This window comes from Peromyscus eremicus, chromosome 3 (genome assembly GCF_949786415.1).
Source record: "Peromyscus eremicus chromosome 3, PerEre_H2_v1, whole genome shotgun sequence".
Classification (NCBI taxonomy): domain Eukaryota; kingdom Metazoa; phylum Chordata; class Mammalia; order Rodentia; family Cricetidae; genus Peromyscus; species Peromyscus eremicus.
The window spans coordinates 58348080-58375978 of record NC_081418.1 but is presented as its reverse complement, the minus strand read 5'-3'; the positions used below and the strand labels follow the sequence as shown (position 1 = coordinate 58375978).

The 27899-nt window shown below is 47.8% G+C and overlaps 1 protein-coding gene across 4 annotated transcripts; it reads left to right on the top strand.

Moving 5' to 3' along the window:
- Nucleotides 1–3060: 3060 nt before the first annotated feature.
- On the top strand, nt 3061–25949 carry Znf746 (zinc finger protein 746). Of its 4 annotated transcripts, none has more exons than XM_059257691.1 (7): nt 3061–3159; nt 5885–6184; nt 6314–6395; nt 7247–7360; nt 22309–22500; nt 23059–23184; nt 24205–25949. In XM_059257691.1, the coding sequence occupies exons 1-7, from the start codon at nt 3136–3138 to the stop codon at nt 25305–25307; spliced, it is 1941 nt and encodes a 646-aa protein (XP_059113674.1). In that variant the 5' UTR covers nt 3061–3135; the 3' UTR covers nt 25308–25949. The 4 variants fall into 4 exon arrangements, with proteins under 4 accessions (XP_059113674.1, XP_059113673.1, XP_059113672.1 ...); XM_059257690.1 differs by having other exon boundaries at nt 24202–25949; XM_059257689.1 differs by lacking the exon at nt 3061–3159 and adding an exon at nt 3240–3766.
- The last annotated feature ends 1950 nt before the right edge of the window (nt 25950–27899 follow it).

Sequence of the window (27899 nt, the reverse complement as noted above, 5' to 3'; positions counted from 1 at the left end):
ACTTTCCCCAAATTCAATTACACAGCCCCATATAGGGTTGCTGCCAACAGTTGAAGCTATGGTCCAGTTGTTGGTCATTCTGTGTGATTATTTGTTTATATTCTCATGACCACTGTGAGACCCTTAGGATTTACCTCTCAGGCTAGAAGGACTTGTTCTAAAGTATTTGCTGACTTTGATTTTTTTTTTACACTTATTTATGTGCATGAACGTTTTGCCTGCATGTGGGTATGTGCACCATGTATGTGCCTGTGTCTTTGTCTTTGGAGGTAGGAAGAGGGCATCGGATCCCCTGGAACTAGAGTTACAGACCGTTGTGAGCCACCATGTGGGTGCTGGGAACTCAACCCAGGTCCTCTGGAAGAGCAGTCAGTGCTCTTGGTTGCTGAGCCGTCTCTCTAGCCCTGTGTTTTGCTTTAATAGAGTCGGGGGTTACTAAAGATATTTAGTACAGGCTGAAACACAAAGTCAGGAGGAGAGAGACTCGGGACAAAGGAGAACACAACTGAGAGCGTGTCTACGGGCTTCTCGAGGAAAAGCCGAGGAAGCAGGAATGTGGTGTGGGCACAGCTCTTCACTGGAAAGCTGTCCTTGCTCTTTCAACCCAGGACTTCACAGCAAAGCTACCCAGCACAGGCCTCAGAGCACCTCCCTTTACAGTTGTGGTCTAGTCTGGTGTTTCCCTTATCAGATTCCCTCCAGATGATAAAACTTCAGTCCCACACATGCGTCCACCCAGCAAAGGGGCTGTGTTGAAAGGGGAAGGGATTCTCTCCCTGGAAGAACTACCAGAAGGAAACAATAGAGAAGGAGCTGGGTGCAGATGCCAGAGCTGCCCCCTGTGGTAAGGGTGAGATGGACTTCACCCTTTGAAGGATTGACTCCAAAAGGCAGACGATGTCAGGGGATCCAGGTAACTCTTTTGAGAGGCAATAAATTCCAAAACTTTGGAGACTTCAGAACACAGTTGAGTTAGCAGGAAAAGAGGAAAATCAGATTTGGAGGGGTGCTGCCTACCGGCTCGTTCCTCATGGTTTGCTCAGCCTGCCTTCTTATAGAACCCAGGACTACCAGCCCAGGGATGGCACCAACCATAGTGGGCTGGGCTCTCTTCCATCATAACTAATTAGGAAAATTCCCCACAGGCCTGTCTGCTTATAGCCCAAATTTCTGGAGGCATTTTTTTTCAGTTAAGGTTCCCTTCTCTCAGATGACTATAGCTTGTGTTAAGTTGACATAAAACTAGCCAGCAGTCAGGGAGCTGTGTATGTGTGTGTGTGTGTGTGTGTGTGTGTGTGTGTGTGTGTGTGTGTGTGACAGAGACAGAGACAGAGAGAGACAGACAGAGAGACAGACAAAGACAGAGAGAGAGGGAGACAGACAGAGACAGAGACAGAGAGACAGAGACAGAGACAGAGAGAGACAGACAAAGACAGAGACAGAGAGAGAGGGAGACAGACAGAGAGAGAGAGAGAGAGAGAGAGAGAGAGAGAGAGAGAGAGAGAGAGAGAGAGAGAGAGAGAGAGAGAGAGAGAGATTAAGAATGTGTATTTCTCTTGCAGAGAACAAAAGTTCTGTTCCCAGGTTGCTCCCAGGAATCTTGACACCCTTGGCCTACTTCCCACACCGCACATAAGTACACATATTTACATACAGACACATGCATACATAATCAAAAATAAAAGTAAGTCATAAAATAAATAACCAACAGCAACAACAAAAAGATCTCAGCCGCTGACAGTCCGGGGTGTTACAGGTTCCTGCTTGGGAACTGGCACAGAAAGCAATTCTGAAAGGTAATACATCCTTGTTGCCACACGGGGGCTCCACACCAGGCTTCTGGAGGAATTTTACATTTTAATTTTTTTCTTCCTTCCCTTGTCATTACAAAACAAACATACGAATTGAAAAAAGCTAGGAGATGTCTCCAAACAGTCTGTGGTCTCTCTATTAACATAAAACTAACGACACTGCGTTAATTCATATGCTTCCAAACCTGCCTAAACTTTGTTAGACATAAAATTTTATATGAACATTGGATGGATATGGATAATACATGTGATAACACATATCCTATTATACACACATTTCAATACCGAAATGGAATCGTTCCACACTCCTCTCACTATATATCAACATCTTTCCGTGCCTACATGGTGTCCTGATATGTCACAGGAGTGGGGCGGATCTCTGGAAACTGGACTTTTTTCACAGACGGTTGTGAGCTGCCACGTGGGTGATGGGAACCAAACCCCGGCCCTCTGCAAGAACAGCCAGTGCTTTTAGCGGCTGAGCTATCTCTCCAGCTCCATTCAAAACATTTTTAAACGATGGCATTTTATTCCATTTTTTCATATCATTAAAATGTTTATTATAATACACACATTCTAGAAACCCCTACATTTTTCATGTCATTGAAGTGTTTATTATAATACACATATTACTGAAAATCCTACACGGAGGCCCACTGTGTCAATCACACTTTTCTGTTGTTGGAAGTATTCACTCCATTTCAAGGCAAAGACAGGCGTGCTACAGCTGGCCAGTGGCAGAAGTGACCGAGCCGGGGAGGCACAATGCCCGCCGAGGCCGTGAGCGCAAGTTTTATCCAGCCAAACCAGGTCGCCAGGGGCTGTGTTGACAGGAGTCCTGGTGAGCAGTCCCTCCCGCCCTAGCATTAGCGGCACAGGACCGCAAGGGGCGGGGCGACGCGCGGGGGCGGGGCCGGAGGTCGGGCTGAGGCGGGGCCTCGCGAGGAGGGCGGGGCCGGAGGTCGGGCTGAGGCGGGGCCTCGCGAGGAGGGCGGGGCCGGGCGCGGCGGCCGGCGGGCGGGTGCCGTCGCTGCCGTTCGCCGCTCGAGCTGCAGGTGGAGCTGTGCCGCCGCGCTGCCTCCAGGAAGCCTCACGGGCCTTCGTCGGCCTGGCCGCGGCGCCGGCTCCCAGGATGCAGTGTGGAGTGGCCGGGCGCTGACGGTGGCGGTGCGGCTGCGGGCGGAGCGGCGGGAGGCCGGCCTGCGGAGAGCGCGGCGGGGAAGGCAGCGGCGCTGCCGGCGGAGAGGACCCGGCGGCCGGGCCTGCGTGGGGCCGCGCGCCGCGGCGTCGACTTCCTCCGCGCCGGGCAGGACAGCGCAGGGCCATGGCCGAGGCGGCCGCGGCTCCGGTAAGGGCGGCCCGCGCGCTTGGCCCGCGCGGCCTCGGGCCCCGGAAGGCCGGGGCCCAGCACACAGTGCCGCAGGCCCCAGGAGGGCTTCCGGGCCAGACCGGGCCTGCGGGTCCTGGGGCTGCGGCGAGCGGCCGCGAGGTCCGCCGGGGCCTACCGGACCGGGTGGAGCCGGGCGCCGGGAACGGCCGTCCGCACCCCGGAGGCCGACCCGCGCCAAGTTCCCGGTCTGCGCGTCCCCGGGCCGGGCTCCTTCCTCAGCGCCGGGCCGATGCTTCCCACCCCCAGCTCCCCCCAGCGGCCTGGTGGCACCTGGGAGGTGTCCGACGTCGATTCCGCATACACTGAGCACCCACTATGTGCCCAGCCCTCCCCGGGCAGCGCGCGAGGGCTGCTCCCATTTGTCCAGCCAGGCTGGCGCTGTGCTCAGCCCGGTGTAGGCATGATTCTGTCCGCACTGCAAACCTGTGGGCTAGTTACTATTATAGTTATTTTGTACAAAAGAAAAGCTGGGGGCCCAGCGAAGTTAACTTGCCGAGAATCTCGGAGAGAAAGTGTGGGAAGACAGTACTCACAGTTCAATGGCTGTGATAAGGAAAGCAGACAGGTACACGAGTAGCCATATGGTCAGACAGAAAGAGGTTGTAGCAACCTGGTGGAAACGAAGTTCGAATGCAGGTGCTTAGCAGACCCTGTGCCTCCTGCCTGGCCAGGTATCCTGTCCTTTTGTGAGCTGAGTTAACTAGGGTTTCATAGGGCTTGGGCAGAGAGAGGCAAGGCATGGAGACAGGACAGTGCAGGACCGGTCTACAAGCCTGGAGAGATGGTTCTGGTTATGAGGCTGCAGAGTTGGAAGGGGCTGGAAGGCCTGGACTTGGTCATGTGGGTGGGGAACAGTGGAGGGATTTGGCATCCTCTTAGACCAGTGGCTCCTCTCAAACTCAGTTTCAGCTTCCCTGCCTGGTTTGCAGTTGGCTATATCACCTTCCCTTTGAGTTAGCAAGGTGCTAGGCTTCCCCAGAAGACAACTCCACACAGTTCAAAGGTCCACGGACCCCATAAGAATGGTTAAAACAAACAAACAAACAAAAAACGACCCACAGTTCAGATGTTAAACAACAATAACATCACCGAGGTAGATATTGTGCCCTTTTGTGTAACACAGAGCTTGCCCCAGAGGGAGGGGCGGCAAAGTACAAGGAGACATCTGAAACAGACTCTTGGAGTCTGGGATAATCCCTGACAGGGCTGGCCCTGAAGAGGAAGGAGAGGCCAGAAGTACCCTCCCACAGTAGTTTTTCCCTCCCTGACTATCAGAACCCATCTTCTGAGACCCACTGAAAGTCTTCAGTCAGACCCAGTGTCCTCCCTCCTGTACAGCCTGAGAAACTCTTGAGCACCTCCAGGCCAGCTTTTCCGCCTCTGGTCAAGCTCTCTTGGCCCCATTTTCTGATGTATCTAACCACATTCTGGTTCCCAGCGACTCAAATGAGTCCACACTAGTTCCTAGAAGTCTCTTTTATTTTTGTTGAAGAGTATTCTAGAATGTAAGGAACATCTGTCTTCAGGCACTGGCCAGAAGTGGCGCCCATGCAGGGATGGGGATTCTGTGGGTTGCACCTCCGATGTACATGGAAGAACTCTTCCCACTCCACACCCAAAATGTGCTTTTCATTTCCAGTGGGCAGTCTCTAAAGCCTCTGTGCCATTCCCAATGACAGGGACGTCGTCGTCGTATCAGTTTTGTGATTGTTGTTGCACATGAAAAAGTATGACCGTCCACCTTCCTCACCAGATTAGAGTATGTCACTGATCTTAGGATAGCTCATGTCTGAGACTGATTTGTACCTTCCAGAGAGTTCAAGTGGTGTAAAAATCCAACTCAATGCCAGGCTTGGTAACACACTTGTCACTCCAGGACTTGGGGTGGTGAAGGCAAGGAGGATCAAGGGTTCAAGGCCATCATTCTATTCTACCTAGCAGGTACTAGGTCAGCCTGGGCTAAGTGAGACTTCATCACAAAAACAAACAAAATATTCATCTCTTTGACTGGTTAAAATTAGCAGTAATGGTAATTTTAGCTCATGGGGGAGGGGCAATTAGGAAGGGACCAAATCAGATTGTCCTGGAGGAAAGGGAATTGGCATTGAGCTTATCTGTCTGTAAGAGGGGACAAGAGATGCTTTTTTAAAAAGCACTTGAGCAACCCCCTTGTTTGTGCCTCCTAGTTGAAGCAGCTGGAGTTTTTGCTGGGTCATCATCACAGTTCCTGTGCGATTGTGACAGGAGGCAGGCTGCCCTAGTAAACCTGCAGTTTGTCGTTTCTCCACTGAAACACCAGCAATGCTAAGTCACTGTTTACTCTGCAAAATCGCACTGTGTTTACCATGTGGTTAGCACTGTGCTGTGAAAAGACATAGTGTCCGCCAGAAGAGGTGTTCAGTGTAGTGACATATAGGAGATGCTGAATAAGGGTATGGAAAGTGCCAAGGTAGGAATCTGCACAATGTGCTGTGGGGTCCTGAGCAAGGCACCTGCTGGCCTCAGGCCAGATCTCTATACCCAAAGAGGCTGTCACTAACACAAGATCTGGTGCATGATATAAGATGTCCCTACTTTCCACATACGTGGGTCCTCCACTCCCAGCTTGGCTCACCCCATGCCTAGAGAAGGACCACAGTGCAACAGTGTAAAGAATGATGCTGATTTCTCCTCTTTCTCGAAGATCTCTCCATGGACAATGGCAGCTACAATTCAGGCCATGGAAAGGAAGATTGAATCACAGGCTGCTCGACTGCTTTCTCTAGAAGGTCGAACTGGGATGGCAGAGAAGAAGCTGGCTGACTGTGAGAAGACAGCTGTGGAGTTCAGCAACCAGCTGGAGGGCAAGTGGGCCGTGCTGGGGACCCTGCTGCAGGAGTATGGGCTGCTGCAGCGGCGGCTGGAGAATGTGGAGAACCTGCTGCGCAACAGGAACTTCTGGATTCTGCGGCTTCCCCCTGGCAGCAAGGGCGAGGTCCCCAAGGTAGCTTTTGGGGGCCCTGGGGTGGGGAGCCCAAGGGTCCATGCCTGCAAGCATGTGGGTGAGCGAGTGTAACACTGGTTTCGGGTTCCTGTGACCTTTGATGATGTGGCCATGTGTTTTTCTGAGCAGGAGTGGGGCAAGCTGGAGGACTGGCAGAAGGAGCTCTACAAGCACGTGATGAGGGGCAACTACGAGACACTGGTCTCCCTGGGTAAGGCCTGACACAAGCCTCTGTAAGGTGGGGTTTTAGAGTTCCCAGACCTCTCTTTGTGATAGAGTTGTTTTCATGTCAATGATGTGGAGATGCCTAGGTTCTGGGAGCAAGGAGACTCCTCCTCCTCACTTCTCAACCTTCTCTCCTCATGTTGTGGCTGAAGAGTCAAATCCTCCCTTCTGTTTGGAGGAGCAGACCGGGGAAAGCGGTGCCCTCTGTCCTCACCAGGCCCAGAGTGTGGACATCTGTTTCTGCTGAGACTGGGGCACAGGTGTGCCACAGCTCCCCAGTGTTTTTTTAATCAGCTCTACTGTAGCAGAGGAATTGTTCTTTGACCATCGATTGGGTAGCTTTTATATGACAGATCAGAGGGTCTGTGGAGCATAAGGTAGACCTCGCCTCTCAAAACAGGTGTTCTTTCTGTGCCCCCAAGCCCTGCTGCCCCAGCCCCTGGGGCTGCTGTCCTGAAAGGGGCAGACCCCTCTTCTTGGCCTTGCTTTCTAGTCAGGAGTGTTTGATGGGTTGTGAGTGAGTACACTCACAGTATGGTCTGCTTTGCAAACTCACTGCTGCATCATGTGGCCTGTGTCCCAGGACCGCCAGCTCTGTAGACAGATGACTGTTGGGGTGCGGTCTTTATATGCACTGCTGAATATGCGGCAGCACCTCCCCCACCCCTAGATTCTACTCAAGATTGTCCCTAGACTTTGCAGCAGAATGCCTACCATTGAGAACTGCTGTTTTGTACCAGTCAAGACATTTAGTTCCTAGGCTGTTAGTGATTTCACAGCTGCCTGTCCCCAGCTCTGATGAGAACATGGCAAAATTAACCCCCTGTCTTTCCTCAGACTATGCCATCTCCAAACCCGAGGTCCTCTCCCAGATTGAACAAGGCAAGGAGCCATGTACTTGGCGTCGCGCCGGCCCCAAGGTCCCGGAGGTTCCTGTGGACCCAAGTCCAGGTGAAGGGTTGGGAAAAGGTCAGGGCCACATCAAAAGTGTCATCAACATAGAAAAGTAAAGATCTAGGGGTGGTGTTAGTCTTCTTCCAGAAAGACACAGAGAATGTTTCAAACTAAATCTTTCATGGTTGAGTCATAGCTGACTTACTCAGCTGTGTTGTAGAAACTAGTGATTTCCACCCTGGACATAGATAGCAAAGTCAGAAGCAGGGGCACAGAATTAGGGGATGAGAGAAGAGGGAGTGGGGAACTCTAGCTATTCAGAGCAGTGCAGAAAGTCACCCATTGGTAAGCTGTATGGTACAATGTGACTAGAGTCAGGTGTTGGGTTCAGGTGAATTGGGTCCTGAACAGTGTTTCACATTTCCCTGGAGCCAGTCAGCACCTCTTCAAGTTTAGGAAGGATGGGGATGCTGGGTTCCTGCATGGAAGACCTTGCTGGGTCATTTGGTGAGAGACATTGTCTCTGCTCAGCCTCTGCCTCCTCCCTTGTTTGTCCTTTGTCTGATCTGCCACCTTGGGTTTGTGTCCTTGATACTGTGTCACTCAGATCTTCCTGTGGTGAACTCCCATGTAATTAATTGTGTTTTATGTGTTTACTTCATGGGAGTTCAGCTTCATCTCATTAGACGAGGGCAGAAACAGGTCTAGAGCTGAGCACATGGCCAGTTTTCACTGATGCACTGACCATGTACTTCAGCAGATGTGTTTTGAGAGGCTTATTGGAACCAAGGACAGTGTCAGCTTGATGTTGGGAAGGTGCCTACTGAGAGTTCTCTGCCTGGAAGAGGTGGGGGACACATATGACCTTGACTTCCAAAGCCAAGGGTGAGAGGTTCCTGGTATCCAATTTTATTTCTTTATCTTTGTAACATGGTACTTTCCCTTGTGAGAACCAGTAGGGTCCAAGAAACAGCCAGTTGCTGGCCCTCACTCTCCACTGTCCATTGAACTTAGCAGGAATCACATGTTGCCTTTCTTCTCTCCTCAGTCCTGGTATCTGGGGTTCCTGCCCTCCTCTCACTCCTGATTGAGTTGATCCATGCCCTTACCGAGCCTCATCTCTTCTCCTCACCCCTAACATCTCCATGGTGCTCTTCAGTACCCACTGTGCCTAGCAAGTACTCCTGGGTCCAGTGTGTCCCATCTGTCTTGCGCAGGCTGAGCCCTGGCTCTTCCCAAGTGTGGCTGCCCTGCAGCTCTTTTGCCCTCTTTCCCATGTCCCAGGAGGCAGGTGGCCTTGCTCCTCATCACTGACCCTTGCTAGTCTCTCTCCTTTGGAAACCCTGTCTGGAGAGCTCAGTCCTCCTTTAGACCTCTAGGCATCTTGTCATTTTTCACCCTCACTACTCTTACAGATGGCTGTGTCCATGTGATGGCCTTACCTCCATACCCTTCACCGTTCTGCACTCTTATGGTTTCCTCATTCCTTCCACTGTCCCCATCCCTAGCATGTATTCCACAGCCACTTCCTGCTGCTAGTCCTCCCAGTCTTAGACCCTCCAGTCCAACAGGTCCTCAGTCTGTAGGACCTTCAAAGCCTTCCCACTCTCCTCATTCTCCTCTGCCTGTGGCCGTCATTCGGTGTCTCTTCACACTCTCCCTCTTTCCCTGTATTCACTCTTATCTACTTGGCAAATCATAATCCCAGAGAAATCATCTGCTTGCTCTGCACCTGCACCCAGGCCGCTGCCACGGCAGACCCATAACCCTACAGCCAGTCTCCCCTGCTATTCCTGACCAGCATTTCGTGGGGCTTTTCATCCGCCAGTAGTCACCAGCATCATCTCAGCTGCCTCACTGGCTCAGAGGCTGGCAAATTATGGTTCACAAACCTAGCCCTGTTTATAAAGAGCTCACAATCCAAGAATTTCAGTTTAGTATTAAAGATCATTTTTAATTATAAAAATCTACTCTTGGGGGGAGGGGCTGAAGAAATGGATCAGTGGTTAAAAGCACATGTTGCTCTTGTAGAAGACCCAGGTTCTTTTCCCAGCACCCACATGGTGTTTCACAACCATCCGTAACTCCAGTTCTAAGAGATCTGACACATTCTGACAATAGGCACACATATGCCTTCTGCTTCAGGCACACATGTGATGCATGTACGTACATATAGCTGAATCACACACATAAGATAAAATAAATCTAAGGTGTGTGTGTGTGTGTGTGTACTTTTTTAAGAAAAAAGAAAAAAAAAACCATTCTCATGGCCCTCCAACTCCTTGTGCCCTGCCTCCTCTGCTTACCTGGTCACTCTGTAGTCCAAGGACATCCTTCTGCCTGGCCCAAGACTCTGCCCTATGCCACCTTCTCAAGCAGACATTCCCTCCCTTGGCCCCACTCCTCACTCCCCTCCAAGACTGCCCAATGTCTCTGGCTCCAGAGGGAGCATGTATGACTCCAAGCCATCCCTCTGTCTGGGTGCCTCTTCCACTAAGCCTGACCTTCTCAGTCTCCAGTCACCTGACAGTGCCAAAGGTCTGCTTTCTCATTGTGTCTAGAGAGTTTGCCACCATGGCTCACTGTCCCAATCCAGCTTCTGTTATTACTGACGACCATACACGCTATGTAGACCATACATTCTAGATTCCCCACCGTCCTAGCCTGGAGGCGGGAGAGTCAAGGTCAAGAGGCCATACCTGGTCAGACCCTTCTTGCTGAAAGCAACAAAGGATATCCCATTGTGAGACAGCAAATCTTCCCCTTGTTACAAAGCCACTCAGGCTATTATGGGGGACCCCACACCCATGACCTTATCTAATCCTGATTGCCTCCAAAGGCTCCGCCTCTAATACCATTAACAAAGATCAAGGGATTAAGTTTCCAACACACGGATTCCAGGGACACACCCAACCACAACACTGCTTCCTGAAGTTATATCTCTGGATACACAGGATACCTCCATCTCCTGTGGTTCCTGCCCCACCCACCCCTGCTGCCCTTCCTTTGCTGTTTCCTGTGGCCTTGAGACCTTTCTGAAATGGTGTCCCCTCATTCTCACAGTCTCTTCCTCATGGCAGCTTAGGTCTCTGTACCTATATCTAGGTGTGTGCCCCTAGCCTTGACTTCTGCCTGAATTTCCCACGCCCCACTTCCTGGGCTGTGTCTCCGTTTGGATGCCCAGTAGATAGCCATGACAAGTACATCCCAGGCAAGCTGGTAACCTCCCTTTGAAACCCATTCTTCCTTCATTCTCCCTAGCTTCTCCATCTGTCCAGCTGTAAGCCAAAAACCCAAGTTTCTGGCCCTCTAGTCACAACACACATCTACTTTCTCTCTTCCTAGCCCTCCCACTCAGTTATCTAGACTCCTTCCAAGCCTCAGTCTCTTGCTGAGATGAGTGCCATCACTGGTCCTGCCCTTAGCCCCTAGTCTGGTTGGACCCAGGGATCCCCTTAAAATGCATGTCCTAACTTTCCATCCGATCTCCACAACTCAACCATCCTCCCATTTTCCTGTCTTTCTGCTCTCATCTCACTGTCCTCTAAGCTATTTGCTCAACATTCAGGGCTGCTGGTCCCAAATCCTTGGCTCATGTACTTCTTCAGAGCCACTACAGGCAGGCAGGCCTTTGGGTGGGATTTCCTCAGTCACCCTATCTGACATTGTAGTTCTTCCACCCACAATTCTAGTCTCTCTTTGTTCCAGGTATTTTGTACTTACCCATTATATGCATGTCCTCCCTCCCATTTATAAATCCCAAATGATAAAAAGTGGTTTTTGTTCATGTAATCATTCCATACTCAGAATATTTTATAACAAAGAGTAGGAATTCAGGAAGTGGTTTTGAGTGTATGCTCAGTCCCATCCTTTAAGATGTGTCAGTGTTTGGTATTTGGAATGTGTCTCTGGTACTGTTAGCTGCCTTATTCTCTGTTGGGTTGTTGTTGTTTTTGTTGTTGTTGTTATTTTCTTACTCTTCTACTCTTTGTGGGGAGGGCTGCCACCCAGCTCCCAAATAAATCCCATGGAAACTTATTCTTTCTTATAAATGCCTGGCCTTAGCTTGGCTTATTTCTAGCCAGCTTTTCTTAACTTAAATTATCCCATGTACCTTTTGCCTCTGGGTTTTTCCTTTTCTTAATTCTGTAATCTTACTTTTACTCTGTGGCTGGCTGTGCGGCTGGGTGGCTGGCCCCTTCTTTTCTTGTTCCTTGAGCTCTCTCGCTTCCCAATCCCTCTTTTTTTCCTTCTATTTATTCTCTACCTGCCAGCCTCTCCTATCCTTTCTCCGGCCTTGCTTTTGGTCGTTCAGCTCTTTATTAAACCAATCAGGTGTTTTAGACAGGCAAAGTAACACAGCTTCACAGAGTTAAACAAATGCAACATAAAAGAATGTAACATATCTTTGCAGCATTAAAGTAAATGTTCCATAGAAAATGTAACACATCTTAAAATAATATTCCACAACAAGTCCCATTCTTCATGCAGTAACTACTTGCCCTTTGTTGCCCTTGTGTTTCGGAAAGCCAACATAAATGTTCCTGTATTTTTCACTCTGTAGTTCACAAGTGTCTGTACTAACTCATTAGGGTGCTGCTGCTGTGGAAGATAGTCCTGCTCTTTTAGTGCAAGCCTTTCTGCCATAGCCTCAGTACTGGGGTTAGAGGTGGGGCCTAGTGCACCTGGCCCACTGGGCTTTTCAGCAGGTGCTTGATATTTGAAAAACAACTATATAACTAGGTGTGACACATGCCTGTAATCTCAGCGTCTGGAAAGCAGAAGACTCTTGAGACCAGCTAGGAATACAGTAATGAAAGCTCTCAAACAAGATAAAAGAAAAATCCAGATGTAGTAATGTATGCCAGTGTTTTGGAGGCTGGGGCAAATGGATTGCTATGAGTTCAAGGCCACCTGGATGACATAACAAGTTTCAGGCCACCCAGGGATACATAGTAAGACCCTTTCAAAATAAAACAGAAAAGAAAAGAAACGAAACTGTTGCAATGTATTTTCCAGTAATGTCTATTTTTTCACTGCCACAGCAGCATGGTAGTGGCATCCTTGAGTGCATCTTTGTATCAACATGTTTCTCTGGAGCAGACCTAAGGTGCCACCTGGATCAGTCTTCGTCACCCCCTCTGCCAGTACCACTGCTCTCCCCAGGATCAACAGAAGCCTCTCCCATCAGCCATCAGCATTATGAAATGTGTTTCTGACATCTTTTCCCACTTTTCATAATTAACATTTGCTCATGAGGCAGGGGTGAAATGTATCTCAGTTTAATTTCTGTTTCTCTGACGGCCTATCATAGCATACAGAGGAAAAAAAAAATCTGCTCACCTCAGGCCAGACAGGATGCAGAGCAAAGATACTATCTTAATTTTTTTCTTTAAAAGATTTATTTATACACACACACACACACACACACACACACACACACACACAAATGTCTGCATTTATGTAGGTGACCATGTGTGCAGTAGCTACAGAGGCCAGAAGAGGGCATCATATCCCCCTAGAACTAGAATTATAGAGTGTTGTGAGCCATCACGTGGATGCTGGGAACTGAACCTAGGTCCTCTGCAAGAACAGCAGATGCTCTTAACAGCTGAGCCATCTCTGCAGCCCCTTTAAATATTTTTAAATTACACCTTAAATTTAGGGGTGTGTGTGTGTGTGTGTGTGTGTGTGTGTATGTATACACACTTGCACGTGCCATGGCCCACGGGGAGGTCAGAGGACAGCTTGTAGGGTAGGTTCTCCTACATCATGTGAATCCTGGTGATCTGCAGCGTAGCGGCCAGCACCATTACACACTGAGCCATCTCACCAGCCCATATTGTATTTTTTAAATACATTTTTTAAGGTTTTGCTTTTTAAATTTGTCCTTAATCCATCTAGAATTAATATTTATATAGACTGCAAAAGAGAATTTAAAATTTGCCACTGGGCACAGTGGCACACACCTCAAACCAACTGGGAGTAGAGGCAGGAAAATCAGAAACTCAAGATCATCCTTGACTACAGAGAAAGTTGGAGGGATGGCTAATGGCCCTGTACCAAAAGCTCTGGCCTCCAAGCCTGATGATCTTAGTTCAATCCCTAGGATCCACGTGGTAAGAGAGAACCAACTCCTGAAAGTTTCCCTCTGACTTCTACACATGTGCTGTCATATGGGCACTGGCACTCACACACATATACACATAATAATAAATGTTTAAAAAAACTAATTGGAGACCAGCTTAAAATCCATGAGACCCTGATTCAAACCGTGCATTAGTAGATACCCCGGTCCTGGCTGGTTTGTAACATCACCTGCAGCTTGATAGTTCTGCATATACACGGGCTCGTTGTTCTGTCTGTCTCTTCCAACGCCACACTGTTCAGCTCCTCAAAGCCTTGTGGATCAGACCTGCCCTGCCTGCTCTTTGAACTGTTCTGCTGTTCTTGGATCTTTGCTCTTCAGGATGCATTTTGGAGTCTTTAAGTTCTCAAGAAAATCCTCTTGTGAGCATGGATGAATTTCATTCACTTGCTTTATAATTTAATGTCTAGAGAATTGCCATCATTACAACTCTGAGCTTTTCTGTCCACAGGAAGACTCATTTATTAACAGTTTCTTGGGTCTTGTTCTGGTAGTTGTTTCTCTAACAAATAGGATTTTCTTTTAGACTTAATTTTGAGTTTTATATAGTTGTAACAGGGATACATGTGGTATGCTTTGACTTCATTAGGTTAAAAAAAATGCTGCTCTTATTAGGTATGGTGAGTCATCTGTTCAGACATGCTTTGGTTTTTTTAATCCTTCACAAAAAAAAAGTCACGAGTAGATCCTTTGGCAGTGCTAGGGATAAAACCCAGGGGCTTGTACAACATTGTTTTTCCGCTCTAACAGTTTGGCTAAGGTGTTGCAGAATAGACACCCCTGATGATGTTTCTAGAGTTTGCACCTGCATTGTGATTTTATCAGGTCGTTTGTTTTGTTTTCAGCACTAAAGATCAAACTCAGGGCCTTGTTTGTGACAGGCTAGCATTCTATCATTGAGCTATACCCCAGCCTCCTTTTAGATTTATTTATTTTCACTTTGAGATGGCATCTCCCGGTGTTGCCCAGGCTTGCCTTGCACTTGAAATCCTGCCTTGCCTTCTGAGCACTGGGACTGTTACCTGGGAGGAGATTTCTTGGGTTCTTGTCTTTAAGGGAAGAATTCATCAGAGGGGTGCAGTAATGATTTACTTAGCAAAGTGAAGCAAAGCCATAGTGCACTTCATAGAGTGGGGAACGAGCCGACCCAAGGATGGGTAGTGAAACAGATCTTGCACTTGTTATTTTTATAAGAGGTGTTATGAATATTTATGAGGTAAGAAAGTAGCATGTTTGTGTGGTAAGGTAACCTTTCCCCTCCCAAATCATGGGACACTGGAGCACACTTCTAGTGTCCTTCTTCCCATGATCTTTTTTTAGAAACCCACTAAAGAGATCAAAACCACAATGTCAATGGTATTCTGAAGCCTGGGTCCTTGGAGGATACAGACCCTTTGTTAGTTGGCATGTGCGGCACTTGGGAAAGTACTCCCTCCCCTTAGTTTTACTATAGTGGGAATAACCTAACTGCAGTGTGAGGGTGTTCAGCCAGAGTGACATCTTGAGCACAGACACGGCTACCGAGATAACGGCTTCCATTTCCATGGTTACCATTTCCATGGTTACCTCACATTGAAGCCCTGCCTGCTGTCTCAGGATTACAGGTGTGTGTCTTCATACCTGGCATCTTCTAAAGGACCAGGCTTGATGGCACACACCTTTAATCCCAGAACTTGGGAGGCAGAGGCAGGCAGATCTCTGAGTTCGAGGCCAGCCTGGTCTACAGAGTGAGTTACAGGACAGTCAGGACTACACAGAGAAACCCCGTCTCCAAAAAAAAAAAAAATATCTTCAAAAGGCGCCAGAGAGATGGCTCACCAGTTAAGACCACTTGCTGCTCTTCCAGAGGAGCCAAGTTCTGTTCCCAGCGCCCACGTCAGGCAGCTTACAGCCATCTGTTACTCTAGCTCCAGGGGAGCGGATACTTCTAGCTTCTAAGCCTTAGAATCTAAGGGCACCTGTACTCACTTGCACATACCCAAACATAGACACATACCATATACACGATAAAAAGTATATCTTTAAAAGTTATCTTAGACTATCCTACGAAATCAGCAGTTTATTATATAATTTTAAATAAAATATAGTTTTAAGGCATAGCTGTGCACACCTATAATGACATTCAGGAGACAGGAGACAAGAGTATCAGAAATTTGAGGCTCCATCGTGAGGTCCTGTCTCAAGACCAAAGGCTGAGGATGTAAGTCAGTGATAGAGCTCTTACCGAATATGCAAGGTCCTCAGTGCTGCCTCCGGCACCATGCACACATTTATACACACATTTCCTCCTACTTGTACTTAGCCAAAAGTTTTGGATGGTTTGGGGGCAGTTGTGTGGGAATCCAGTATAGAGCCTTAGTGTACATGGTCACCAAGCACTCTCTCCTGTCTCCTAGCTAGACTTTTTATTGTGGACAAGTGTTATTATTAAACATAGAGGGTTGCTTTTGTTTTTTAGTAGTGTGGTTTTTCTGCATCATATGTAATAGTAAGAAAAATACCTAGGAACAAGACTGATGAAGTGTCTAGAGTAAAGTCACCACTTGTATACCAAACACCAGCATGAGAATTGAGCACCACCAGAACCTTCCAGAGTCCGTGTCCCTTCCAAATCCCAGCCTTTCCCTTTTTTATAAACAAACAAACCAGGAACTGAGCAGATCATTCCCTGCCTTTCTTTATATTGTTATTTTCTGTGTGTATTACCAAAAACCATTGTTTGGCTTGGCCAGATTTTAAACTTGTTATGAATGGTGCTGTGTACAGACGTTCTTCTTGGGCTGCTTTTCTCATTTGAGATCTGTGCTTGAGCTCTCTGTGCTGATATAAAACCATTAGTTTGTTCATTTCCATGATTTTTCACTTCATAGTTTTTTTTTTTTTCTTTTTTCTTTTGATTTTTTGAGACAGGGTTTTCTCTGTGTAGCTTTGCGCCTTTCCTGGAACTCACTTGGTAGCCCAGGCTGGCCTCGAACTCACAGAGATCCGCCTGGCTCTTTCTCCCGAGTGCTGGGATTAAAGGCGTGCGCCACCACCGCCCGGCCGCCACTTCATAGTTTTTATTTACTTCTTTTACTGCTGGGGAGTATTTGCATTTTGTCTAAGTTTGGGGTTATTTAGGGTTAGTTGTGGATTTTGGTTTGGTTTGATTGTTTTGCTATAAGGACATGCTGTTGTGAAAATTCTTAGGCATTTGTAAAGGTTTCTCTAGTATTGACCTTGGAATGACCCAGTAATGTCAAAGTGTCCCTGAAGTGAGGTTACCAGCAGGACCTGGGCCTCCTCTCCTGCCTCATTCAAAAAGTTGTTTTCATTTCTGACCATCATATGGAGGTGAAATGGTTTTGAATGGAGCACTGTATGCTGTGTTCCTGGGCCATTCTTCTATTTGTCTTTTTAGTTGTTTTTCTTATTCATTTGTAAGAGTTCTTACATGTAGGAATATGAATCTTTGTATGTGTACTGATATTTTCTCAAGTTGGGTTTGTTGACTGTTTTGTGTGCTGGAGCTGGAACTCAGGACCCTATATTATAGGCAGTGCTCTTCTGAGCAGTGTGCTCCATGATGTAGTGTAAAGCCCGGATGCTTCTCACACCACTGTACTTAGATTTGGTAGTTTTTCCCTGTCTGCGTGAGCCTTTTTGTGTCTCAACAATTAAGAACTATTTCCCAGTTTCCAGATCATAAAGTCTTGTATTTCCTACTGAAAGTTTCAAGCTTTGCTTTGCATATTCAAACCCTTAACCCAGCAGGATTAGGTTCTCTACTGAGCAGCTGAAGAGACTGTGGTACTTTCTTCCTAGCACTTTGTTCCTCCCTTGCTGCTGGGAAGTACTAGAGAACTACAAATGGGGTTTTGATGCAAAGTGTTGACACTTTTCTCTAGTAGAGTCATGTTATACTTGATGGTCTGCAGTCCTTTATACTATCTCAGTAAGAATTCATGATTATTTCTTTATTTAGTTTTAGTTTTACGAGACAGGGTTTCTCTGTGTAGCCCTGGCTGTCCTGGAATTCACAAAGATCGGCCTGCCGTTGCCTCCCAAATGCTCGGATTAAAGGTGTACACCACCACCACCACCACCACCACCACCACCACATTTCATAATTTAATTCCCAAAGGTCTTATACTTTTTCTTTAGTTATATTTTTATGTTCCTTGTGTACTTTGTTTTGTTGTTGTTGTTGCTGTTGTTTTTTGTTTTATTTTATTGCTGTGCTCAGTGGCATCTTGTTTAACTGGCAGTTTATGTTTATTGCTGATTTATGGGGACTGGGGCAGGAACACCCTCCCATCCAGCAGGAGCTCTGTGGAGGTAGTTTGCAGTCCTCTGCCTCTGATGTGTGAAGTGACGCACTGGAGAGGTGAGGACCAGGAGCTGAACTAGCACAGTCCCCAGGCCACTGGCCACCTCCTGAGACAGTTGTCCTCAGCTTCCCTGCCAGGAACAGGCTCCAGCCCAGCCCAGGTTAACTTCTGACACTAGGGTCACGGTAAACAGTTTTGTCCACAGATGAAAGCGAAAGTCTGAATTATCATCATAAAAACAGCTTAGCCTCACTGCTTCCCTCCTTTGTTTCGTGGGTTAAGATCCATGTCAGAAGAAAAATAGCAATCGATTGGCTCCTCAGAACACTAGTTGTGTATTAAAAAAGCAGTTGTGAAGCTGGGTGTGGTGGTGGTGGTGGTGGTGGTGGTGGTGGTGGTGGTGGGCACCTTTAATCCCTGCAAGCTATTTCTCTGAGTTCAAGGCCAGCCTGGTCTACAGAGTGAGTTCCAGAACAGCTAGGTATGCACAGAGAAACCCTGTCTCAAGAAAGAAAAAAAGGAAGGAGGGAGGGAGGGAAGGAAGGAAGGAAGGAAGGAAAGAAAGAAAGAAGGGGAAAGGGGAAGAAAAGAAAGAAAAAGCAGTTACCTCTCATTTGTTGACATTTCTAGAAATCTTGCTGAAATTCTCATTAATACTAATAACTTTTCTAATAATTGTCTAATTCTCAAATTTTCTGAGAAATTAATCACATCAATTAATAAAAATGTATTGGTTTTTGTTTTCAAATCTGTAATGGCTTCAGTAGAAAATAGGCACCCTGGTGATATAGACGTAATAATGGGTACCCTAGTGATAGACACATGATAATGGGTACTCTAGTGATTCATGATTTGAAAGGGACTGCTTTGAACTTTCCACATTGAGAATACCACTAAACAAGTCCTACAGTTCTGGATGGCTAAGGGCTTCAACATCCAACAGGAGGGACTACAGTTTGGGAGGATGGATTTGTTGTTGGCTTTGGCATCTATTGAGATGATGGGTTTTTATTTGCTGTTTGTCCCTTTAGTGCACTAATACAGTAAGTTACATTAGTTCCTAAGGTTGATACATTTTTGTGTTTGCTGTTTGTCCCTTTAGTGCACTAATACAGTAAGTTACATTAGTTCCTAAAGTTGAACCAACCTTGCAGTCCTGGAATAAACCTTACTGCGTCATGATCATTTGTGTACATTATAGATTTATTATGCTGATGGTTCATCAGTTAGATTATAATTTTCCTTTTACAGACTGCCTCCTCCTGCTTTTAGTATTAAAGATATAAGCCATTATGTGGTCTCCATTGTTATATGCTCAAAGAGTTTGCTTGATGTTGGAATGATCTACTCTGGGTGTTCAGAAAACACTGTTGAAACCACGTGGGTCTCAAATTTTCTTTGTTGGAGGCTTTAGACAACAGATTTAGTGTATTTTAGTTATGAGATTATTTAGGTATTCTGTTCCTTTTTTGGTCGGTGTAATTTTTCTAGGGGATTTGTTTATTTAGAATACCATCCACAGTATACTCCATACCATTTTAACTTCAGCTGCATCTAAGCTCACTTTTTTTTTTTTCTTTCTCATTCTCAGGCCGGTTATGGCCGCTGTCTCCTTTTCTCCTAGTAGTTTGACTAGAGATGAACTAGCTTAAGATTCTTTTCAGTGAACTAATCTTATGTTCTCCACATTGTTTTTCTGTATTCCGATTTACTAATTCCACTTTCACATCTTTCTCTCAGACTGGGAATTAAACCTAGGGCTTCACACATGCAGGGCAAGTTCTCGGACCTCCGCACTGTGGCCCTAGATGTTGTTGTTGGTTGTCTGTTTGTTTGATTTTGTTTATTCTCCACATTATTTTGAGGCAGGGGTGCAGAATGTTGCCCAGGTGACTTTAAATAATGTGCTTATGATCTCCTCACTGCCTGCCAAGAGGCTGGAATCAGAGGCCTGAGCACAGCTGTAGCTTCCTTCTGCTCTTTTTAAAAGCTTTTGTTTGGAGGCCAGCCTGGTCTACAGTGCGAGTTCCAGGACAGCCGTGACTACACAGAGAGACCTTGCCTCAATCAATCAGTCAATAAAGAAAGAAAGGCTTTGCTGTTGGTATTACTTGTGAGACTTTGCATTGCCTGACTAGCCCATTAATTTTCATCCTGTCTTTTCTACTGTAAACATGCAAAACTATAAAATTTCTTGTATGTTCCACTGTAGCTCCAGCCCACACATTTTGATAATATTTTCATCAACATTAGCACCAAGATACCCTCTTGTAATTTGCATTTCAGTTTTCCCTTAAACCCTTGAATTATTTACAAAGATACATATACCATATACATACCTACATGGAATTACTGATTTCTATTTTGCTTTCTGTTAACTTTTTTGTTTGTTTGGTTGGTTTTGGTTTTGGTTTTTCGAGACAGGGTTTCTCTGTGTAGCTTTGCGCCTTTCCTGGAACTCACTTGGTAGCCCAGGCTGGCCTCGAACTCACAGAGATCCACCTGCCTCTGCCTCCCAAGTGCTGGGATTAAAGGGGTGTGCCACCACTGCTCAGCTGTTAACTTCTTTTTTTATTGTTTGTGTAGCTAGAGTTTTCCTGCCTGGCCCACAGTCAGGACAAATCTCTCTCACCTGCCAGTCCCACAGCCACTCAGACCCAACCAAGTATACACAGAGACTTATATTGCTTACAAACTGTATGGCCGTGGCAGGCTTCTTGCTAACTGTTCTTATAGCTTAAATTAATCCATTTCTATAAATCTATACCTTGCCACTTGGCTCGTGGCTTACCGGCATCTTCACATGCTGTTTGTCATGGTGGCGGCTGGCAGTGTCTCTCTGACTCAGCCTTCCACTTCCCAGCTTTATTCTCCTCCTTGTCCCGCCTACACTTCCTGCCTAGCCAATGGCCAATCAGTGTTTTATTTATTGACTAATTAGCAACACATTTGCCATACAGAACATCCCACAGCATGTTTGTGTATGGGTGTTCTGTCTGCATGCATGTCTGGGCACTACTTGTGTGCCTGGTGCCCTCAGAAACCAGGAAAGGTTGGATCCACTTCCACTTCCTCACCCTTCTCTAATTTTGCTCCTGGAACACTTCTGGAGGTATGAGTAAAGCATACCATCCATCCTGTGGGGGATGGCTGGTCCAGACAGGTGTCTGGCTTTGGTTACCTTTTGTCGGGATCCTCTTCTGCCATGTTCCTTGGGATATCAGTATTACTCCTGTCCTTTACATTTTCTTCTTTTGAGTTTATTCATTTAGTTTTTACCCTCTCTTCAGACTATTGTTACTTTTAATTAGATTGAAAGTTATATGCTGGGCAATGGTGGCTCACGCCTCTAATCCCAGCACCTGGAAGGCAGAGGCAGGTGATCTCTGTTTGAGGCCAGCCTGGTCTACAGAGTGAGTTCCAAGATAGCCAGGGCTATACAGAAAAACCTTGTCTTGGAAAACAAAACAAAAGCTCTTTTCAGTAAGCTTCAGAGACTTTCTTTTCCTTCCTCTCATGGGGTGACTTTTTATGAGTTTGATGGTAATGGACTCGTGGTTGCATGTAATGGAATTTGTCTGAAAATGCCTTTGTTCTATCTGTAGTTGAAAGACAGAATTCTAGTTTGACTGTTATTTTCTCTTCCCTGTGAAGATAATGTCCCTCGTCCTTCTGACTCGGCCGTTGTTGGGGAGCAGCAGTAAGTTGGCATTACTCTGCTGGGGTATACACTCCCTCAACCCAGGCAGCACTCACCAGTCTGGCACCAGCCCCGGCCTCTGCTCACCTTACTGTACTGTCACCTGTGCCTGAAACCTGTTTTCCCAGTGTTTTAGATGCCCGTTAGGGGACTTTCTCTGGTTCCTGCGTGTCCAGCCACTGTATGCCAGACTCAGCTCTGAATGCCACTACATCTACAGGGATGATGGCAGGGACTTTGCTGTTAATCTGTCAAGAACTCTCCTGGCCATTTACCATCCATTCTAATCTCCATACACACACCCCTTTGTTTTTTGTTTTGTTTGTTTGTATGTTTTTGGAAGACAGGGCCTCATGTATTCCAGGCTGGCTTCAAACTCGCTATATAGCTAAGGATGATCTTAAACTTCTGATCCATCTGCCTCTACCTCTCAAGTCCTGGGATTACCCGGATGTACCACCATCCCTGTTTGATGTGATGCTGGGGATTGGACTGATAGCTCCTTGAGCTAGGCAGGCACTCCACCAACTGAATTACATCCCCAGCTCCTCACTCCATCCCTAATCGAATTGCTTTCCTTGACCTCGGGACTCTTCCTTTTAAGCTCATGTGCGGAAAGATAGGGTTGAGATTCCTGTATTATATGCAAGTGAGAGCAAGACCTGAGGGCAGCTAGGACTTACCTTGGATCAGCTCTAGCCCTGAACATGTCTGCATGTTCTTCCTTCTCACCAACCCAGGCACCTACTGTCATGGCTTTCTTGTACCGTTAGACCCTAAGGATCTCCTTGATGGTGTATACATTCCAGCTCAGGCCTGAAGGCCTCACGTGCTCTCCTTTTCCTAGGCTCTGGAGCCCCAGTTCCTGCCCCTGACCTCCTGATGCAGATCAAGCAGGAGGGGGAGCTCCAGCTGCAGGAGCAGCAGGGTCTGGGTGTGGAAGCCTGGGCAGCTGGACAGCCAGATATTGGGGAGGAGCCCTGGGGCCTCAGCCAGTTGGACTCTGGGGCAGGAGACATCTCCACAGATGCTACCTCTGGTAAGTAATTGAGATAGAAGCAGACTCTGGGATGAGTTTTAGGGACTGAGGGTAGAGGTTGGGAAGGTGCCTAAAAGCATATGAGGAACTGTGAGCTCTCAGAAGATCTAGCCTAGGGGTTACAGAGATGGCTCAGTAGTTAAGAGCATTGACTGCTCTTGCAAGGACACAGGCAGCTCACAGCTGATGCCCTCTTCTGGCAACTCAGAGTACAAGGCATGCCTGTGGTGCACAGACATACATGCAAGTGAAAAACCATGTGTACAAAATCAAAATAGATCTTTTTAAAAGGAAGGAAAAAATCTGGCCCGACAAGAAGTTTTTCAAACCTACCTTGAGGCATAGGCTCACCTCTTGTTGGAGAAAGGTGAGTTGATAACATCTGACTTCCCAGTGCTTCAGAGAAGGGAGCAAGACACTGACTTCAGAGAGGCCAAGGCACATGGTCATTCAGAACAGGGCTTTCAGGGTTTCAGTGGCCTGCCTTCCTCTCTCTGTTTTCATGTTCACTATTCTCCCATGTCCTTGTCCTTCCCCTGTGATTTCTCTTCCTTACAGGTGTCCATTCCAACTTTTCAACCACCATCCCACCCACTTCCTGGCAAGCAGATCTCCCTCCCCACCACCCCTCTTCAGCATGCTCAGATGGGACACTGAAGCTCAACACAGCAGCATCCACAGAAGGTACAGGGGTGGCGGGAGAGGAGACCGAATGCCTGGCCTGGGAGCCCGGTTCTTCCGGGCACATTGTCCCATCCTTCCCGCCGCCGCCGCCATGCTCTGAGTCCAGTCTTACAGCTGGCCTGTGTGCCTTCTGCTCTCTTCTCCGTCAGAACTCTCTGATTTGAACGGCCTTCCTTGAGGATGCCTGTGTTTCTGTACAGTTCCTTTCATGTGCAGTTAGCCAGTCTATTCACATAAGCTGATTTCTTGGAGGACATGCCGCCCCCTCCCCCCAGGCAACCTGTGGCTCCCATGGCACAGATGCAAACAGACTGAGCTAAAACCACTTCCTAGATATCAATACTGCCAAAGACAGCGGAAGCCAGAGCTGGAAAGAACAGCTCTCACATTCTTGTATTCATTCTCTTGTTTGAAGGCCAGTTATCTGTTACCTCAATAAAAATTTCTGTCATCTTTTACCACCCCCACTCTCAATACACTAAAAATCCAAGATCCCTGATAACAAGCCTTGGGCTTAAAATTCAATATATAAAGTCAAATCGTTCTATTCGTTCAGTAACATTTTGGTCATCAGGTAACTGCAGTTACTGCGTACCAGATGGCATGCTGAGGTACCTTCAGATGTGTTGTCCAGGCTAATCTTGTAGCCCTGGGAAGCTGGGCATTCACAGTGGAGCTGTGGTTAAGAAATGTTCCTGACAGCTGTACAGAGTCCCAGATGCCTCAGAGGCCAAGCTTGTGCCTCGGCCTTATTTTTAGTACATGGCCATCACACTCAGAATCCCTTTCTTAGAATAAACTCATGATTTATTTTAACAGCCGAAGAAAAAGAAAACAGAATCTGGGGACAAAATCTGGGAGTTGCTTTTACTGTGGGGAAGTCACCAGGCCAGGTGAAGCTTTGGGCTAGCCTCAGAACCAGGACGGGATGCTCCTTTGAGCTGTGTTGCTCCATGGGGCTGACTCTTTGTGGCCTTTAAAAATGTCCAGAATGATCTCTGCTTTTCTCTCTTCCAGCAGACGTAAAAATTGTTATCAAAACAGAAGTCCAGGAAGAGGAAGTGGTAGCCACACCTGTGCATCCCACCGACCTGGAGGCTCATGGGACTTTGTTTGCACCGGGCCAAGCCGCAAGATTCTTTCCCAGCCCTGTCCAGGAAGGAGCCTGGGAGAGCCAAGGCAGTTCCTTCCCCAGCCAGGACCCGGTGCTGGGGCTGCGGGAGCCCACTCGGCCAGAGAGGGACATTGGTGAGCTGAGTCCTGCCTTAGCACAGGAGGAGGCCCCTGCCGGGGATTGGCTCTTCGGTGGCGTCAGGTGGGGCTGGAATTTCCGGTGTAAACCTCCTGTGGGCCTGAACCCAAGGACGGTAACCGAGGGACTCCCTTTCTCCTCTCCTGACAATGGAGATGCCATCTTGGACCCCAGCCAGGCCCCAAGACCCTTCAATGATCCCTGCAAATACCCGGGCCGGACAAAAGGCTTTGGTCATAAGCCAGGGCAGAAGAAGCACCCAGCCGCACCCCCTGGAGGCCGGCCCTTCACCTGTGCCACATGCGGAAAGAGCTTCCAGCTGCAGGTGAGCCTGAGCGCGCACCAGCGCAGCTGTGGACTGCCCGACGGGGCAGGCACAGGGGCAGCTTCCACCACTACTGGCGGTGGTGGCAGCGGAGGTGGCAGCGGAGGTGGGGGTAGCGCACGGGACAGCAGCGCCCTGCGATGCGGGGAGTGTGGCCGCTGTTTCACACGCCCCGCACACCTCATCCGCCACCGCATGCTACACACTGGCGAGCGGCCCTTCCCCTGCACCGAGTGTGAGAAGCGCTTCACAGAGCGCTCCAAGCTCATCGACCATTACCGAACGCACACGGGCGTGCGGCCCTTCACCTGCACAGTGTGTGGCAAGAGCTTCATCCGCAAGGACCACCTCCGCAAGCACCAGCGCAACCACCCGGCGATGGCCAAGGCGCCCACTCATGGGCAGCCGCTCCCACCACTGCCGGCTCCTCCCGACCCCTTCAAGAGCCCGGCAGCCAAAGGACCCCTGGCTTCCACAGACCTTGTGACTGACTGGACTTGTGGCCTAAGTGTCCTGGGACCCACTGATGGTGGTGGGGATCTGTGACATCCTCCAACCCTCCCGTGGCCCCTGCAGGCCACAAATGTACAAAGTCCCATGTGCAGACAGCAAGGTGGCCTGAAAGCTCAGAAGCAAAAAGGGAGACTTGGCAGAGAACCAAATTTCCACGTTGCTGAACTGGTCACTGGAAAGAAACTTCTCAGTGCAGCCTCCACCTTAAAGAGAGTAGGATTCCGACTGTGAGACTGAACACCTTAGTAGATCTTAAGTAATTTAATTACAAACCCATTTTTTGTTTGGTTTTTTCTCTTTAATTCGTGAGGAAAAAAGATGGAAACCAGTAGCAACACCAGTTGAAGTTCTGAGGTGTACTGTGGCTTTCAAGGTTGTGTGTCCACCTTGTCTTACCAGGGTTGGAAAGGTGGTCAGTGGGAAGAACAGGCAAGGGCTCTCCCGGCCTTGGACCACACAGTCCTATGGCAGGTGAGTTCCCGTTCTATTCAGGCAGCTAGTCTGGCCCTTAGGTCCTGGGTGATGAGGGCACTAGGGGCCTAGACAGACAGCTTCCACTTAGCAGCAGGGACTACCCTAGAAGCAGCCCTTACCTTCTCAAAAGACCCCTAAAGCCAGGCCTGACTTTCCCTGTCCTAGCCATCTGTGGTACCTGTCCAAGGTGGTACTGTCCAAGGTGGTACTGTCCACTGTAGTCGTGGGCCTGGCTCCTAAGAGTCATGGAGCTGTGGTCGTGTTAGGTCTGGAGGGTGGTGGCCCTCGAACATGAGGTCACAGAAAGCCAGGACCACCCATCCTGGGCTATGTCCATTAGCCATGGATGCTTCTGTTGGCTGCCCATTGTGCAGTGCATTCATTTTCAAAATGGTTCCATTGCCGTGACTAGGAAGCAGCAGACAGTGGTTCTTTTTAGAGAGAAATAAAGGGCTCAAAGGGGACACAGCCTCTCACTGTGAGTACTGTGTGTTCCAGGAACTGGGAAGAGCTTCAGCTGAGTCCCAGCTCTCTCTCGTGGAACATCGGTTTAGGGGAGGAAAGGTTTTGAGGTCTTGCCCTCTTAAAAGATTTGTCCCACACAAATGGATCAGATCATGAAGACAGAGAGCTCCTGCCTCGGCAGCTCAAGCTGGACGGCCCCAGTATGATTCCGCGTCACTAGGCACGCAGGAGGTAGTTGGAGTGCCAGGGAACTGGGTAAGTGGTTTTCTCAGGCTTGCCTGGAATGTCTTCACGGTGGAATTAGAGCTAGGTCCAAGTTTCTGTCATAAAAGTGCTGTCCCCAGCACACATAGCCATTCCCATTTTGTTAAAGCAGCCGCTGGTCCTCTTCCCCAAATGGGTAACGACTCCCTGAAGAGAGCAGAGACCATGGTGCCCAATCAGCTCCCTTCTGCGTACTTTTATTAGAAATAGACTAGTTAATAAGATTGTTTCTATGTACTGTATATTTTGTACCTGTTTACACTTCTAATATTGATATAACTGATATTTTGAAAAACAAATGAACAGAAAACATCCTGTTAAAATAAAACCTAACCAGCACCAAGGCTGTTTGATGGATTCCATTCTTAGGCTTTTGGTCATTTTCCCTGCTGCTTCTAAACACCTCCTCCAGGAGGCCATTCCTCAACCCCCATAGCTAACGCTTGGCCAACTTGGGAACTGTGACTGGGTGATTTCAGGGAAGTCTGGCTCCCTGGAGATAAACTGGATTTTGGAGGGAGAATCAAAACCTACCAAATCTGTTTTGTAATCAAAGTTTATATAGTTTAGTTTACTTTGAGATGGTATTCAGGAAGATAGGATGCTCTTCGAGAAAACTATGGACTATCAAGAAAATGGATGCAAGCTGTTGAGTCTTCCCGCCCTTGCCTGGGGAGGTGGCAGTACCTCTGGCTGCATCCTGGTCTTGCTGCTTCCAGGAGGTGTTTTCGATACTGCCACCCAAAGGCTGATAATTACTGTTGATAATTCACCTCACACTTTCGGCATTTTTCATCTTAGTCATAATTTAAGGAAAAGAAAAGAAAAAAATTTGGGGGGGTGCTAGAGAGATGGCTTAGCAGTTAAGAGTACTGGCTGCTCTTGCAGAGGACCCAGGTTCAATTGCCAGCACCTATGGTAGGTGCTGTGAGCCTCCTGTAATTCTAGCTCCAGTGGAGCTGATGCCCCTGGCCCCTAAGACACCTGCACGCATAAGCACACACTCCTACACAGATACACATAATTAAGAATAAAGATGCATTAAAATTTTTATTTTTCACTTATTTCATATTTTTTCCATGAAGGACATAAGAATGAGACAGAAGGGACGGTTCTACCAGGCCCATGACGGAGAATCATGACAATGCCTAACTCTGCCACTTGACCCCTTTCTTCACTTCTGGTCATGTTCCCCCAGTGGATGTCTAGTATTTTTAAAAGCCAGCAAGGAGTCCTACCCAGTTCCGGTGCCCTTGCTCTTCCCTAACCCCTGCATGCATCCCCACACTCTTCAATGCAAGACTAATAAGCCAGAGCCTGGCCATGGTTCCCTAATAAAGGATTTCTCCATCCTGGGCTGGGTGCCACTTGCCAGATGACAGAAGACAAGATGGATCAAGCTGCATGTTAACCATATCAATA

Bases quoted from the DNA above. Each gene is read 5' to 3' on its own strand.
- Znf746 (XM_059257688.1), top strand. From the start codon at position 3,431: ATGCTTCCCACCCCCAGCTCCCCCCAGCGGCCTGGTGGCACCTGGGAG. The intron at 3,767-5,884 runs GTACACGAGTAG...TCTTTCTCGAAG, and splicing joins GTGATAAGGAAAGCAGACAG to ATCTCTCCATGGACAATGGC. The intron at 6,185-6,313 runs GTAGCTTTTGGG...TTTTCTGAGCAG, and splicing joins GCAAGGGCGAGGTCCCCAAG to GAGTGGGGCAAGCTGGAGGA.